This window comes from Diorhabda carinulata, chromosome 11 (genome assembly GCF_026250575.1).
Source record: "Diorhabda carinulata isolate Delta chromosome 11, icDioCari1.1, whole genome shotgun sequence".
NCBI classification, from domain to species: Eukaryota; Metazoa; Arthropoda; class Insecta; order Coleoptera; family Chrysomelidae; genus Diorhabda; species Diorhabda carinulata.
Genome location: NC_079470.1, coordinates 8,035,373 through 8,051,084, shown reverse-complemented (window position 1 = coordinate 8,051,084; position 15,712 = coordinate 8,035,373). Strand labels below are relative to the sequence as shown.

At 31.6% G+C, this 15,712-nt stretch overlaps 2 protein-coding genes across 3 annotated transcripts in view; one reads left to right on the top strand and one right to left on the bottom strand.

Moving 5' to 3' along the window:
* The window catches only part of LOC130899642 (U7 snRNA-associated Sm-like protein LSm11), a 28,353-nt gene extending 23,564 nt beyond the window's left edge, over positions 1–4,789 (bottom strand). Inside the window, exon 1 of the mRNA XM_057809718.1 lies at positions 4,447–4,789. Within this exon, the coding sequence (XP_057665701.1) occupies positions 4,447–4,723 (277 nt within the window). The 5' untranslated portion in view covers positions 4,724–4,789. The remainder of the gene's footprint in view (positions 1–4,446) is intronic.
* Positions 1–15,712, top strand: part of LOC130899640 (ecdysone-induced protein 74EF) — a 293,099-nt gene that overhangs the window by 57,200 nt on the left and 220,187 nt on the right. The window contains exons 2-5 of one of the 2 annotated variants that reach the window (XM_057809715.1): positions 9,216–9,277; positions 9,960–10,175; positions 10,357–10,566; positions 11,325–11,550. In XM_057809715.1, coding sequence (XP_057665698.1) covers positions 10,086–10,175; positions 10,357–10,566; positions 11,325–11,550 — 526 coding nt within the window. In that variant the 5' untranslated portion in view covers positions 9,216–9,277; positions 9,960–10,085. The remainder of the gene's footprint in view (positions 1–9,215; positions 9,278–9,959; positions 10,176–10,356; positions 10,567–11,324; positions 11,551–15,712) is intronic. The other variant, XM_057809716.1, reaches the window with a different exon arrangement.

The window sequence follows — 15,712 nt, the reverse complement described above, 5'->3', positions numbered from 1 at the left end:
CAAAGCCCCGACTAGATGAGAAAATCGAGAGAGACGGAGATATGTGCAAACTTAGCCTAGGAGGTTAACGACCTCCACGGCCAATGTTGCTAGCTTGCCCGATGTGTGTATGTGTTTGTTGTATATACACGTACCTACACAAATGAATAAACGATCATTTTACGGGGTGATTACGATAATTTGTAATTATATACTTATTTGCAATTTGAACAAATATTGGTCTAAGGAGATGTCAACAATATAAGTTGAGACATTTATTGAGAGATTTTTCACTAAACTTTCAGCAATTTTGGACGATTAATTTCTGTATGATAATCGTATAAGTTAGTCGTTCTGAAGATGTTTTTAAAAATTGAAAAAAGTTAAGTATCCGTCATTGAATATTTGTTTTTTGAAAGACAAGACGTCAAGGCAAATAAAGGAGAGTTAGATGCTGTGTACGGAGTCACTTCATAATCATTTACGACCATAAAATTTTGGGTAGCAGAGTTCAAACGTGACCGTATAAGCTTGACTGGTGAAGAGCGTTCGATACAACCAAAAAATCGATAAATCGTTGATCAAATGGTCTCGGACGCCCATCGGTTTAAGGTTAGTGAAATAGTAGAGGTTATCAGAATATAGAAAGAAGCCATTTGCCATAGAGTGACTGAAGAATTATCTATCCGCGCGTGGATTTGGATTTGTCGCGTCGATTCATAACTGTAATTGAAATCGACGACGACTAGACCCCTGAGATGTCTGGTACGAAAAACAAAATGAAGGTTTTATCTACTACTACACATCGTTGATTGCTAATGTCAAAGGATATATTGCAAAAAATCAGCCGCATTTGAATCAGAAGAAAATGCTTTTCCATCAGGACAACGCATCTTCTCACATTTCAGTGATCGCCTGTTTACCTTCAGCCTCTGAAGACGATAATATGGTTATCATAACACGCTTCAGATAGTGTTATTGTTAGTTTTGCTATAGTTGTAATTTAAAAATTTGTTTTTTCTTATTTTCAAACATCTTTGACTCAATATGAATTCAACAATCTATATTCTATATTAAAATTTCTTTATTTGCAATGGATAACTTCCAAATTATTATATAAAATTCGAATTGGTAATTCGAAACCATGAAAATGGTAATAGTATTTATTTCATTTTGAGCCTCTGACTCACGTATTAACCTCATTTCTTCATCTCGTAATGGTATAAAAGACCTCAAACTCGTTTTAATACAGGTTGCAACTTCCTGACGATCCTAGCCAGGATCTGAGTTAAAATTTACAAATTTATTGTATTGTCTACAACTACGCAAAGTTTCAAGGCTATCCAATATTTTTAAGTAGGTGATAATCGTTTCCGAACATTCCGTTACTTAGGAAAAGAGAGTGAAAACATTTTCTTTTTATTTCAGTTGCAAATATCGCATTTCTTGATTCAATTTTGTATAGTATATAAAACTGGTACAGAAAATGAATGTCTTGCTGTAACATAGAGCATACTAAAGTAGAAAAAACCTATCTAAGAACAACAATTGCACCAGTAATTACACAAATAGGTGTATTCCATCGCCCTTTGTACCGAATTTCCATTGTTTTCATACTTGACAACTCGCAAATTCTAAAGTCCTACTGAAATCATCACATATCTGCCACTTGTACTATTTGTTTATAGAAAAGGGGGCGCATATTTTCATAGTTTTCTTTCATTCTCACCAAATGAAACTGATAGATGATTTTAAATTTCTATTGTACGATAACACAACTTTTGAACTATATTTCTATGAGTCTATGGACAAGCGCCATTCATAAGTAAAATGCTTGATAATAGTTGACATCAAGTTGCTACATTAAACCACCGATATCAGTACAAACACACAACGAGTTGGCCATGAAAGAAAATGTAAAAAACACAGTATTTCTTTTCTAAAAGTTGTAATTTTCGGCAAGAAAGTTCCAGTCCTAAAGACGAGAAGTTCTATTTGTTGCTTCGACATCCTCAAATCACGTGCTAAATCGCTAACGATCCAATGTAGCTCACTAGACCTGGAACCAGGCATTAATATGGACTTAGAGAATATAAATCTAAAGACGCCGTCGGTACAAGGAAGTCAGCTTTGTGGTAGCAGTTCTTAGAACAGATTGCAGATTCGTGTATTCAATCTTACACTTTCTTCTTTGCAATAGCTTTCAGTCCTAGTTATATAAAAATATCAATTTTGTGGAATCTATTGGATAAAACTATTAGTTTCATATTTTTGTACGAGGCAAAAAGATTTGACGAGTTACTTTTCCAAAGAAGATGATTTCAAAGGTTGTAATGATGCTGCAGGGCTTCTTCAGGAACTTTCCAGAAGATTCTAGTGAATGGAGACTTTTTATTGTTACTTCAAAAATAAGATTGCACATGTTCGTAGCATGTGCAATGGGTAATAATAACTTGACCACTAAGAAAAAAAACTTTTGGGCTAAAAAATGTTTCTCAGAAATCTTTGGTGCCAAGTGAGAATATTTTTCTGCCACCCCTTCACATAAAGTTGAAACTCATAAAAAACTTTGTGAAAGTTATAAATAAACATGGTACAGGTTTTCAACATATAAAAGCAACATTTCTTCGAATCAATGACGTAAAATTGTAGAAAGGAATTTTTGTTGGTCTGCAGATACGTGAACTGATGAAAGACGAAGCTTTTGATTCGAATTTGGGCAAAGAAGAAAAAAGAACTTGTCCTTTCTGGAAGTTTATCATAATTTTCTTGGGAAAACAAAAGCTGAGAACTGCCGACAAATCATTAGGAACCTTATTTCTGCTAATAAAGCTTTAGGATGCAATATGCCGCTCAAGATTCATTTTTTGGACTCTCACATTTGGATTTCTTGCCTGAAAATCTGGGAACCGTATCAGATCAACATGGTAAAAGGTTTCATAAGAATATAATGCAAATTGAAAAACGCTACAGTAGGAAATTATCAACAGCAATGCTTGCTGATTTTTGTTGGTCAATTCGCCGAGAAATTCCAATAGAAACGATGAAAAGGAAAAAAAACCCACAAATTCACTTAAATTATCTCACCATATAATGAGATAATAAATATTATATTCGAAGTCTACGTGCGGTGCTTAATTGTATGTCAGATTCCGTGTTTAGAGAACAAAATTTGATGAAATCATGCATGAAAACAATAAGAATAAAAAAACAGTGTTATTCTGTTTATAAATATAGACGAATTTAATAACGCCTCAAAATTTACTACTTGCGAACAAAAAAAGATTTAAATAACATATACAAAATTAATAGGTATTAGGGCTTCATGAATATTTTTTGTTTTATTTAGAAGTTATTGACATATAATTGTTTTAATATTATAAGTTAGTGTAATTAAACTTATACATACAAAAGTTTTTTTATATACTAACTTTACCACACTTGATTGAAATATCTAAGTGATGATTTTATTTTATCCACCCGTAAAATGAATGCATGTGTGTTTTCATAATCTTAATGATCGTATTAGTGCACTCTGATTACAAGTCGACTGGCGTTGATGTTAATGAAAATAATAGCTGCCAACCCTACCCGCCAATAAATTAACTGAAAACATATGTAAAACTAGATTTCTATATATTATCAACTTCAGGAAGCGCTCAATTATAATATTTAAAAAAATTATTTTGGAAACTCTATTGTTTAAATGTTTTAAGTTGTTCTCAACATGATTAGACAAAATTTAGATATCGAAAAAAAGCACCAACACGTCACGAAAACATATTTGATAAATATAAAAAAAGAAGATGGTCGTTAGTCGAATAAAATTATCATGTAATATTATTAATCATCTTTAAAAAATATTATACATATTGATAAAGTGAAATATTGTTTCTCACAAGCGCATTCTCTCACAAAACTTACAATGGAAATACTATTAAATAGTTCAAAAGATTCTACAAACAATTATATTCTAAATATTTTCAACGCTTCACATTAAAAATGTTGATAACACACAATGTAATCTATACGTACGTACACAAAATTATTCTCCCCAAGTTACCGATCAACTTTTTGAACCACCCCTGTAGAGTAGAAAATTTAACTGCAGCTAAACACCTTCTATCTACTTACAATTCGCATCTCTATCGAAAATTTTTAATTGCGCCAAATACTAAGTTATCGCTTCAATTAATTCCATATAAAAATAAACAATATCACTAGCTGTTGATCAAACATTTTAAATGGTGTTAGCACATTCCTATGTACACTCGCAAAAAATCAAAGTCAATGACCCTAACTTTACTATTTTTCATTAAAACTTTTTCTTTGTAAATCGAATGTAACATTACAATAAAAATGAAACATTGGCAACGCCGACTGGATTGATTACATGAGTATTTGTGAGGTTACAATTTCTATTTACTTGCCAATAATTGGAAATTATATCAAATGAAGACTACTCACATTGATGCTCCTTCCATCGTCTCTCAATTATTACAGACTCTTGCTCAACGACTTTCTTTTTAGTGTAATTACCAGGATTTTTCTCTTTATCTATAGCAGATGTATATGCTGCTAAATTGTCGTATTTTTTAACTTTAAGTCCAGGTAATTTTATATTACGAGTTGATAAAGCTAGTAAAGGGTCAAATTTATTACTGAAGAAATCTAATTGAGGATTATATTCCCTATTTTCAGGTATTTCTTCACTATTATCACCACTGTTTACGCTGTTAGCCATTGCTTCACTAACCTAAAAATAAAACTAAAACCATACACTCATTTACAACGAAATGAATAAGTGGTGACAGCTAGTGGACGATTATAAAACTAATGAACCATATTACAGGTTTCTTTCTTTCCTTATGTTATATTATATATTTATGTGAACCATAGTTCATAATCATGAGCGTATTATTTTTAAAGGATACATATGGAAACTAAATTAAGTGATACAGTTAATACCCGATGGATTGAATAGAATTTGACGAAAGTACAAAAATTTCACTTTCCTTATTATTGTGTAATATTAAGAATGAATTTCAAATTAATTATTCAATAATGCAACGGATACTTCAAGCGAGAAAATGTGCATTATCGTGAAAGCCGTACTCGGAGAAATGATTCTGTTGATTACAACAATAATAAACTTTCTATTTCTAAATTGTTTAATAAAATACATCGTTTGTCTTCGCTCTGTGATTATTTATTTCGTGGAATTTTTTTCTTACATTATATTATACCTTGTTGCAGGAACCATATTTGACGTTAAATGTTTGTTATTATTCACAGCAAATGTGTTTTAGCATTTATATTGTAGTACAAAATTTCAAGAAAAACAGACGCGAGTAAGAGATGACGTACGTACAATGTTGCCAGAATTTAAATTAGTGTGGAGATTGAGGAAATTTTGAATATTGAACGGCCAACTGTAAACTTTTGACTTTGACTTTTGACGTTTTTTATAATCTCAATAATGTTCTAGTATGCATATTACATCACAAAAATGCGCCCAAGTTATTACGTTAATCGAAAAAGGACAGTCAGCGAACAGACAGAAGACGATTTACAATCGTTCAGTGACTATTAGTCAGTGGACAGTAATAGGGGGCAAGCACGCCTGTGTGCCGAAGACCAAGAGAGCGGTTTGTAGTTTGCTGCTTTGAAGAGCAAATTGCTTATGGAGTTGGTTCCTGCATGATTTGGGATAGATATATTGAGAAGATTTGAGCAATTCATATGGACTATTACGATTCTGTTATATAATAATAGAAAAGCTTAATTTGTTTAATGCATTAATGTCACTATGTTAAAAATAGTTTTCATAAATTTATACTCACATTAAACCATATTAAATTGTCTTCCAAACAGCATATTTTTTTTATCTGTTGAATAATTTAAAAAAGTATAGAGTTAAAGTTTAAAGTTTACAGATTACGAGCTGCTTTAGCTTTCTGTAAGCACAAAAATAGCACAATGAAGAATAAAAACATTATAAATAACAAAATATTATTACAAAAATGATAGTAATATGAACCTGATTTTCTCAAGATTCAAGCAGTATTTCATTAAATTAATCATGCCGATAAAGAATATGTTGCGTAGACGGAAGTGAATTTTTGTCAATTACTAAGATAAAAATGTTTAATAATTGTAAATTATTAGTCCATTAAAATAGAATCTTGACTCATTATCCTCGTTCCTTTGCATTTTGAATAACGTTATAAAATGATCCATTCATCCTCTAGATTACATCGCAGTATGTTGACCCAAGCCAATTACAATTGTTGTAATATTTATTTACGTAGTTTTCCATTTCGATGGATTTTCTCGGTTATGCGTTGTGCTTGACGGTAAAAACTTTCTCCGCTCTCGCGACCTCTATGAGAGAAATAAACTTTTAATTGGACTAATAGTGAAAGTGACATAACCAATGAATATTTTCAGTATACAGAATCGGAATTAGCCAAGAAGTCTAATACGTAATAATAACTATTACAAATAATAATGATAATATTAAATCGAAATAGATACGGGCAATTTAGACCAGGCAATCAAAACCTATACCACGCCTATTTCAACGTACCCTTTTCGAATTCTCAAATGGACAAAAACAGAGTTAGAAGATCGACCACTCGAAGTGATCCACTATCGAAACAACATAACTCCGAAAAGAGGGTGAAAAATATTTAATTAACATTGTCAACCTACAATTTCGATAGGTAATTAAACTACCTGAATTATTTAACTAAAAATCAAAAACCTTAGCATTACATCGGATTATATCCAAGGATTCTTTATCTAAAGCAATGGTTACAAAAGTCATTACACGGTAGGCATCATCACGACCTCAACCAGTCAAATATTGAGAACCAAACTTCAAACAGATGGCTTACGAATGAAAGACCCTTTCCAAATACTGAAGTCTTCATGGGGGATAAGTTGTCAGCACATATATAACATCTGCTTGTAGTACTAAGCATCGGCTTAATCAAGGGTGCAACATCATTTACCAGAAATTGGCCAACAAGTTCGATCTTCCCAATACCTATACACCATAGTACAAAATGACATCGTGGGGGTTCTAAGAAGAGTCAAGTCAGTCCTTCTCGTCGACATTCCATACTGAAAACTCTTAATATTCTTAACATCAGGAGAAACAGGCCAAGTACGCAAATCGTACAATTGAGATTAATTAAATGTGACCAAACTGGGATTATCAAAAAACATTTTCACTAAATCTTTACCACACAAGGCGCGTGTTTATCATGTGAACGGAGTTTAATCCTTTCAATATTTTGTATCTGATATAGGTAAATGATACTGGATCTAGGCTGACTAGGACATAAGTCTTTTGAATGTTGATAATAATCAGATAATGGCAAAGGAAGAGGATTCATAAGCAATGAACAATAATAAAAACTACATAACAGAGAGACAAAGGCAAAAACCTAATAAATGGAAAGAAATGCATCGATACTACGCCAAAGAAATCCACAAGGATGGTACTGAATACACTGTTTACACCACCACTAGACCAACATTCACAATTACATTGGGTTTCGATAACTAAGTTATCGTCTTCAGAGAAATTCCATCTTAGTCACAAGGATGATATAAAGAAAAAATAGACATTCAGTTTAATGACAACAGAAATTCATAAAAGTGAAACAATATGATTTATAATAGCGTCACAAGGCCAAGCCATTCAACCAAGTACAGAGAAGATTTTCAAAGACAAAGTAAACTCCAGTAGAATGAAACAATTGATCACTTATGGATGTCTATGATGAAATAAAGGATACTCAACTACAAATAGACAGTGGTGGCGAATAAACTGGATATGATAATCAAGGACTTCAAAAATACGACGTTTCTATTAATCGATATTGCCATCCTGTCAGAGGCTAAAGTGAAGTAGAAGTCCAGAGAATGTGTAAACTAAATAAAAAAACTGTCGGTCGAAATACGTTAAATAAGGGTGGCGCCACATTAGCATCAGGATAAATTTGTTTAATGTTATATGTACATTATTTTGTACAACTCAAGGCGATAAACTTCATAAAGAAATGATTGAGTTAAAAATAATATGAATGTCTATGACAGCATCATTCTGGAAGGTTTCTGAACTGTTATTTATAATCGTATACAGCTGGATACTTTTCTCCCATAACAGATATTCTTTTTTTTACTCTATCCTCCATGAAATCGAGTAATAAATACCATCTAGAAGTGACGTAAGTACATTGAAACCAATTGATTTAATAGAGAAAATACTTAATAACAGATTGTTGCTAACGAATATTCATTCATTCAGGATTGCTTCTATGACATCTCACATAAATTGTTTTATCCCGGACTATTTTTCCGAAGTTTAAAAGATCCCTATAAATGTCAGTTGTAGTGAGAAGTAAAAAAATAATAATAAATAAGAGCTCATAAGTAGCAAATCATTCATTTAATTAGTTGAAACTGAAAAGAAACACTAAGTCGCAACAGTGAAGAAATATAAATCAATAAAAACCGAATTTTATGGAGAAATTATCACTTCCATGGTATTATCTTGAAGCTGTTAGTGAAAGTCTTGAAATATATTAGATAATATTGAAGTTTATGTATTATTTATGATCCTTTATGGTAATGAATAAGTTCATTTACTTCCGTCTCACTACTATGGTGGTCAGATGTTATTACATTATCCTCGAGCCATTAGACAGTGTAATCAACTTAACACTATTATTCGACTTTTCGTGAGCGATAAGTCAAGTTTGGATACACGAGGTTTCGAAAGTATCGATTCTACCTCCATATCACCTCGTCAAAATGAACGAACAGGATCATAAAAGCACGTCAAAGTCGAATCAAAATGAATACAACTGTTACTGTTTTCTTTTACTCCTAGGAAAACAACGTTATAGTAGTGAAACGGATATAACTTTGGACAAGTGATTTATCACGACAATGCTTCAGCGTATTCATTGGTCTTTATTCTGCAGGATTTTTCTAAAAAAGCAAGTCGTATACTTTTTTCAACCTTCGTACAGCTTCTTGCGACTTTTGACGAGTTCCTAGGTTGATCAACTGAATTTAATGCGACGAATGCACTGAAGGCAAATGTTATCGAAATTTGGGAATTGTAGTTTGCAACTTTTATTTGGGTAGTTCCCAAACTATATTTGTTCTTAACTTTTTGTGGGAATCATTTGATTTAATTTACTATATTTTTGTTACAGATTAAAACAAAATCAAGGTTCATGTTTTGGAAAAGGTTCAAGATTCACAGGGACATTTCAAGGTATATGTATTGGTATTTTAAATGATTAGAATCGAAATTCTATTATAATTATAGATTTCCTACTTAAGAAATAATCTTCTTATAGGAAAATTACAAATTTCATTGTCTGTAAACTGAAGTGTGTTCATTATAACACATAACTTCTGCACTCGACTGTGCCCTTCATTATTAATTATATCTTTTGTTTTTGACCATACATGGTATGCTCCGCATTGAATTAATTGCCAGCGTCATCTCTTTCGAAATTATGGTCGTATAATGGCATGTGAGGTCCTTCAAACTAAGAAATACTCTTTCGATAGTTTATGTTTATGTCGCATTTGGGATATGTTTTTGTACTTAAAATGCTATTACAAATTTTTTAAATTGACGTCTCACAGATTTATCAGTCTTGAACACAAAATGTGAACCTCAATTATTCTTTATCACCCACCTGTGATTATGATCAGTTTTTTGGCACAATACAAATTTTCAATTAAGTTGATTTATTCCGTATTCCATCTATGTTGTGCCATTATTAACGATTCTGCCTATTTTTATAATTATTCTGGCAGCATCTTTTTAAGTGAAGTAGGCTTCTTTGGAATTGATTAAAAGCATATGTATATAACGTCTTTGTACTTTAACCATCATCTTCATTTAACTTTGTTTGATATTTTTAAGATATTTTCCAATTTTTCAGATCTCTTCTGATAATATATTGGGAGGCATCTAAGATAGGATAGACTGGAGACATTGTGAGTTTTTAATTGGGCAGGAGGTTAGCAACGTGGAGGGGGCGCAATCCCTCGGGGGCCACCAGTTGCCCATGTCGTTGGTGATGCCATTTATTGACAACGACTTACTATGGAGCTCCGATCATGACGGAAAGATGGTTGATATATCTTCCTGCCTCCAAGTAAGCAACCATATAATACATGTAGTTTATGATACTTCATTTTTAATATCGAATTTTGGAAATCTGATGATCACTTTATTACTCAAATTACAATAATTATTCGTTTAAACATTTCAATGAACTTCAGAATTCAATGTTTGAACAATTATAGCTCCTTATTTTCTTATCAATAATTTTTTAGGATGCCTCCGTTGCTGTTGGTCAACAAAACGTCGCCACTGGAGCCAATGGCTTGGGTGAATTATCTCAATCCGATCTCAACACCCTCGTTGAACCGCCCATGCAGGAACCTAATATAGCTGATGAAGATATATTTAAGCATTTGTCAGATACAACTGCCATTGAAATTGAAAGTATTTTAAGTGAATTTAGTCAAACGACTTATATTAAGGTAAGTATGAAATAATTTATAAATATTTTTTTAAAGCGTTTAGTAGTGCCACCTATGAATGAAGTAATAAAGCGATAACTTTAATATACGTTGAATAGAAGTGAGAGTGGTAAATGTTTATGCACGTCAGTTTCTTTTTGTTCGACTGCAACAGAAAGTTTCGACTTGAAAGAAGTTATTGAGACATAATGATTTAGTTGTCTTCTGTTTAGATACGATGTAATAAATTCACAATCGAGAGCTATTTTAATACCCAATTAATTTACTAAGTCCAGGTGAAGATGAGAATACTATATCTTGAATTCAATTTATTTGTTAACAAAAAATACTTTAATTATGTCGAAAATTCTGTAAAATTATAATTTTAACAAAAAGAGGACCAATAGATAAGAATAAATAAGAGTAGAATAACATATTAGCTTAATTTCTTCATATCTATTATTTCAAAAAAACGACCTCTAGCAGCAGTTATAAAAAAGAGACTAGTATCTATCAGCAAAATTACAGATTTCTTTCCTTTAGTTACTTTGGTTTTGAAGTAGGCAGGAACAAGTCAAAATATTATCTTTATTGATTTGAATTTGGATACTATAATTTATAGTTGACAGAAAAACAATCACTATTCTCACACTTTAGTGTAAATCAACAATATCAAACTGAGTTTTCAAAAGAAATATAATTCACATCATGTTAAAGTTGCTCTCGCCATCTATTGAAATAAGTTTGAATCCATACTAAAACGAAAGTTCTTATTTCAGCAAGAAGAAAACAATAATTCTCCTAATGATGACCCCGACAATAATTCTTCTTCCGACCAAAAGAGCGCGCAAGTGCTACTCGAAATGCGAAAATATACAATCGCGGCCGCGAATCCGATTCTCGCCGAGAAACTTTCTACACCAAGCGAACAGAATTTAACACAACTCGGACCAAGTTCGGGTAATAGATCACAGCTGGCGCCACTAATACCAAAAGTAGAAAAAGGTAAGTGAACATAAAAACATTGAGTTGCAGGAGGATGAGAATTTTGGAAAATACATTTTTAGAATGTCATTGAGAATTGTTGATTTATTACGTTATTTATGTGTTTGAGGATAAATAGTTGGACCTGTTCAGATATTAATTAGACGAAGGTGAACTTTATTTTAGATATTTGTGCATAATTGTAAAGGTTATGTAAATATTAAATGTTACAAAGTGTTTTATTATATTGGAACATTGTAGTCATGTAAACTGTAACTATTCATGACATAAATATATGTTGGTAATGTAATGTTGGTATGTGTTATGAGTAGAATTTTTTCCTTTTATTAATAATAAGTAGGAAACAAAAATACCAATAAAATTTTAATAAGGCAAAATTCTTTAATGAGAGTTGATGCGAATGCCATTTTTCGAAAATGAATAAGAAAAATGTAAAATCTTCATAAGAGATATACTCAATTAGGTAAAATAGATAATTTAGAGACTTGTAATTTCCGTAGTGGGAACCATAAGTGTGATAAAAAAGAGTTATCGTTGGTTATGATTTTAAGTAGGATCTATTTATTAACGGATTGAATTAGGAAATTTAAATTCATTTTGGCTCAAAAATGAAAAGTTTCGTATAGAAAATCTCATGCTGTAACTCTTTTTCTTCATTTTCCAATGTATTTGATATTAATAGGCTATTTTCGAACAAATATATTGTCATATATTGGTGCAGATTTTGCTATTAAACTAAGCGACACCAAGCTAATCATTTTAGTGAATCTTGTACTACAATTAATTAAACCAATTAGTATGAGGAATTACCTGGAATGTCTTTAACAAATTCTCAAATTCTTTTCAAACAAGACACTTTAATATTCTTTTGGATAGATTTCAATCCTAGTATCGAATATGACTTATAATTATATTTATACAGTTGTCTTTCCATACTTGAAATAGAAAAAAATATTGAATACAGAAAATTTATCGATTACAATAATATCAATGTAATTTGTTGAATCAATAAAAGTCTTACGCGCTGAACTTAATCTATTACTTTGTTTGTATGTAAATTGTTGGTTTCTTGAGTTCAACTTGCACCTATAATCATGAACATTTTTCCTTTCTAGCAACAGTATCTACGCCTGTTAGTTTTTGATACATCATCAGGTGTTTTCTGAAACAGCAAGGTAATCAGGAGGTGTAGCTTATTTTTGCTTTGATTATCAAAGTTCTGGAAGTACTTTTTGGAATGATACAGCTAAGGAAGGTACCTCTTTCCGTAACTCTTTCCTATAGGATCGTTTTCCTTCCCTACAAAAATCCAATTAAAGGTATGGCAACTCATTGGTAATAGTAGGTTTTTCCAATAAATAAACTGTATGAATCTCGCATACTCTTGGGTATTCTCACATTAGTTTTGAAGCGATGATATGAGAGCTCACTGTTCTGATAGATACATAACTATCAGAATTATTGATATAGGATTTTTCTCTAAAATTTTAAGTTGATCTTCATAGCAAGTATGTATGTGAGATTCTTGAACAGAATTCTAGTATTTGGTACTAACCCTAAACACTCCTGGAATGGTATTTATTTTATTAGGGTTATGTAATCCTCTTCCCAGTTCTCCTTCTTACATTCTTTCCGATATTTATTTTCTCGCTCTTAAGATGTACTTTGTTGAAGAGGATCAGATTAGCTAATTTTTTTATTGTTTCTCTGTTAGATTAGCTCTGAATGACACATGTATATAAACAGATGAATAGGTGTGAAAACTTTTAGTGTTTTTAGCTGGAAACTTTCTCGTAGCCCATTGAAAAAGGGTTTTCCTCGTACTGTTTGGTTTTCTGCTTTGGTATACCTGTTGTAAAATCTTTGAAATATTTCTCCATTTCTGAAATTCTGAACTTTTTGTATTTTTAAGGGACAAACCCTTCCTATTCTCAACATCAATTCTTAGCATTATTCCAGCAACTGTACAAAGAATTACTGGGAGGAATAATTCATTTTATAATGGTTAATACCTTCAATTTTGACATTGGCACAAGAGTACCAATAATTATGATCCGTATAACAAAAATATCTAGAAGAATATTCCAATTACACGTAGGCCAAGAGCCGGGTTTTTTTTTGTAAAAAACGTATGGGAACAGGTATTTTTTTTAATATGTTCAGGGGTGTCCCCAAAATTTAAATTCAAGTGGGCGTCATGGGGGGCTTCTTGAAAAACACGTTTCATTAAATATCTCGCGAACCGTGCATCATACGACAAAAATTGTAGAGATCATTATTGTAGATAATATTTTCCATATTTTTTATTTGAAACTTTTTTTTGTATAACGCATAGGTTTCCAATGAAATTTATCTTTGATCATTAACTAAATATATAGTAAAAACCATATTTAAAAAAGTTTGGAGCGCTGTTCATTTTTTTCAGAACCTAGTTTTTTGGTTGGGGCTCTTGGACTAACTCGTAAACTCAGGCAGTGCAATGTAAAGTTGTTGAAAATAAATACTAAACTTACTCACTCTGTAAACTGTAAAGATGAAACTCTTTATTAGTGTTCATCGTTTTTTATAGCCACATCAATTATTTATTTTATAACTATATACTAAATACAAACTGTGCTTCTGTGTGTGGTGTCTCGATCAGTCTCTTGAACGTTCAACATGTGTTTCTAGTTAAAACATCCTATAAACCCATAATTGTTAATGGTAAAGAGGGCAAAAGGGATGACCTTACTCGATTCAGATCACACGCTTTGAATATGTAAGAAGAGCAATAAAAAAACTGTAATTTACCGCTTTCTTTTAGGGTCTATAAATTTGTCGTCTACAAGGGGGTGAGTTAGGAAATTGGAAAATTAGAGGGTGTAAAAAGTGGGGTAGGTAAGAGAAGTGTATCTTCTACAGTTAATTTTATAATAATTTAATATCAGATTAAGAAACTGCCTTCACGTTTGATAAATGAAAATTATTTGATTCAAATTTGATATAATGAAATTTATTACGACCGTAATATTTCATGCTCGAGAAAAAGTTGAAAAAGTGACATGGAAACTTGAACATCCAGTAAAAATTGTATTTCGGTAGTACTTGGTATATATTGATAGTTTTAGAGCAAAGGGGCCTTAGCCACATCCCTCAAAACATCCAAAAAATGGAAAAAAACATTCTATGGTAGAAAAATTAGTAAGCTCTATAATTTATAGGTTACCTCTAAAAAGGAATAAAGTGTATTTGATGTTTCTATATTTTTTTCACGTGTATACATGTTAATTAAATGTTAAAAATAGTTAAGAAAATAAGGAAATGGGCTATCTACTATTATCGATAGAATGTCTACCACCCAAATAAGAATAAAACAGGAACTATTATCGTTTGGTTAGATTTTTTAATTATCATCATCGTTTCCTCGATTTGTAAATTGTCTGTAAATTTAGGTAAGTAGTAAGATCAACTGGTAGAACCGTAACTATTGGATTCTAATCCTACCTTTTCAACCATATATATATCATCATTCCAACCAATGAAATTTCTATTTTACATATCATTATAACCAATTACATCTTATCCTGTATTACTTATAACTTTCTAAATATTCTTACGACTTATCTACGCATGCTTCTTCAATAACTTCTTGCCATAAACCCTTACATACCTTTTCCCAACTCTCAATATTTGTATTACACTTGGGCTCTCTCTACGCAGCCTGCGCCTTAACAAATTAATCATTTAAACAATATTCATCCTAAGACAGATAGCATAGGAAAGCATCGAATTCGGCGGAACTAACGCAAGTTTTTGACTAGGTACGATTTGAAGACTTTCTGAAACACGACCAACGATTTATAAAATAAATTTAAAACCTGTACACCAACAACAATAAAAACAGTTAATAAAATATCAGAGGAAATACAAATAGAAGTGAAAACAGCTTTATGCCAATCCTCTTCTTGATCATGGACGCAATAACCTTTGAAATGGACAGTAGCATACGAGGATGCGAAAATTAACTGCTACATAAATGACGAGTAGTAAAGAGAATAAATCTAAATATATTTTTACAGAAGGAGTGAATATTACGAGTAGCAGAAATATAGTAAAAGAAGTGAAAAGTCAGTTGACAAAGACATCGACCATTTTAACAGAAATCCTCTGGAGAAATATGTAT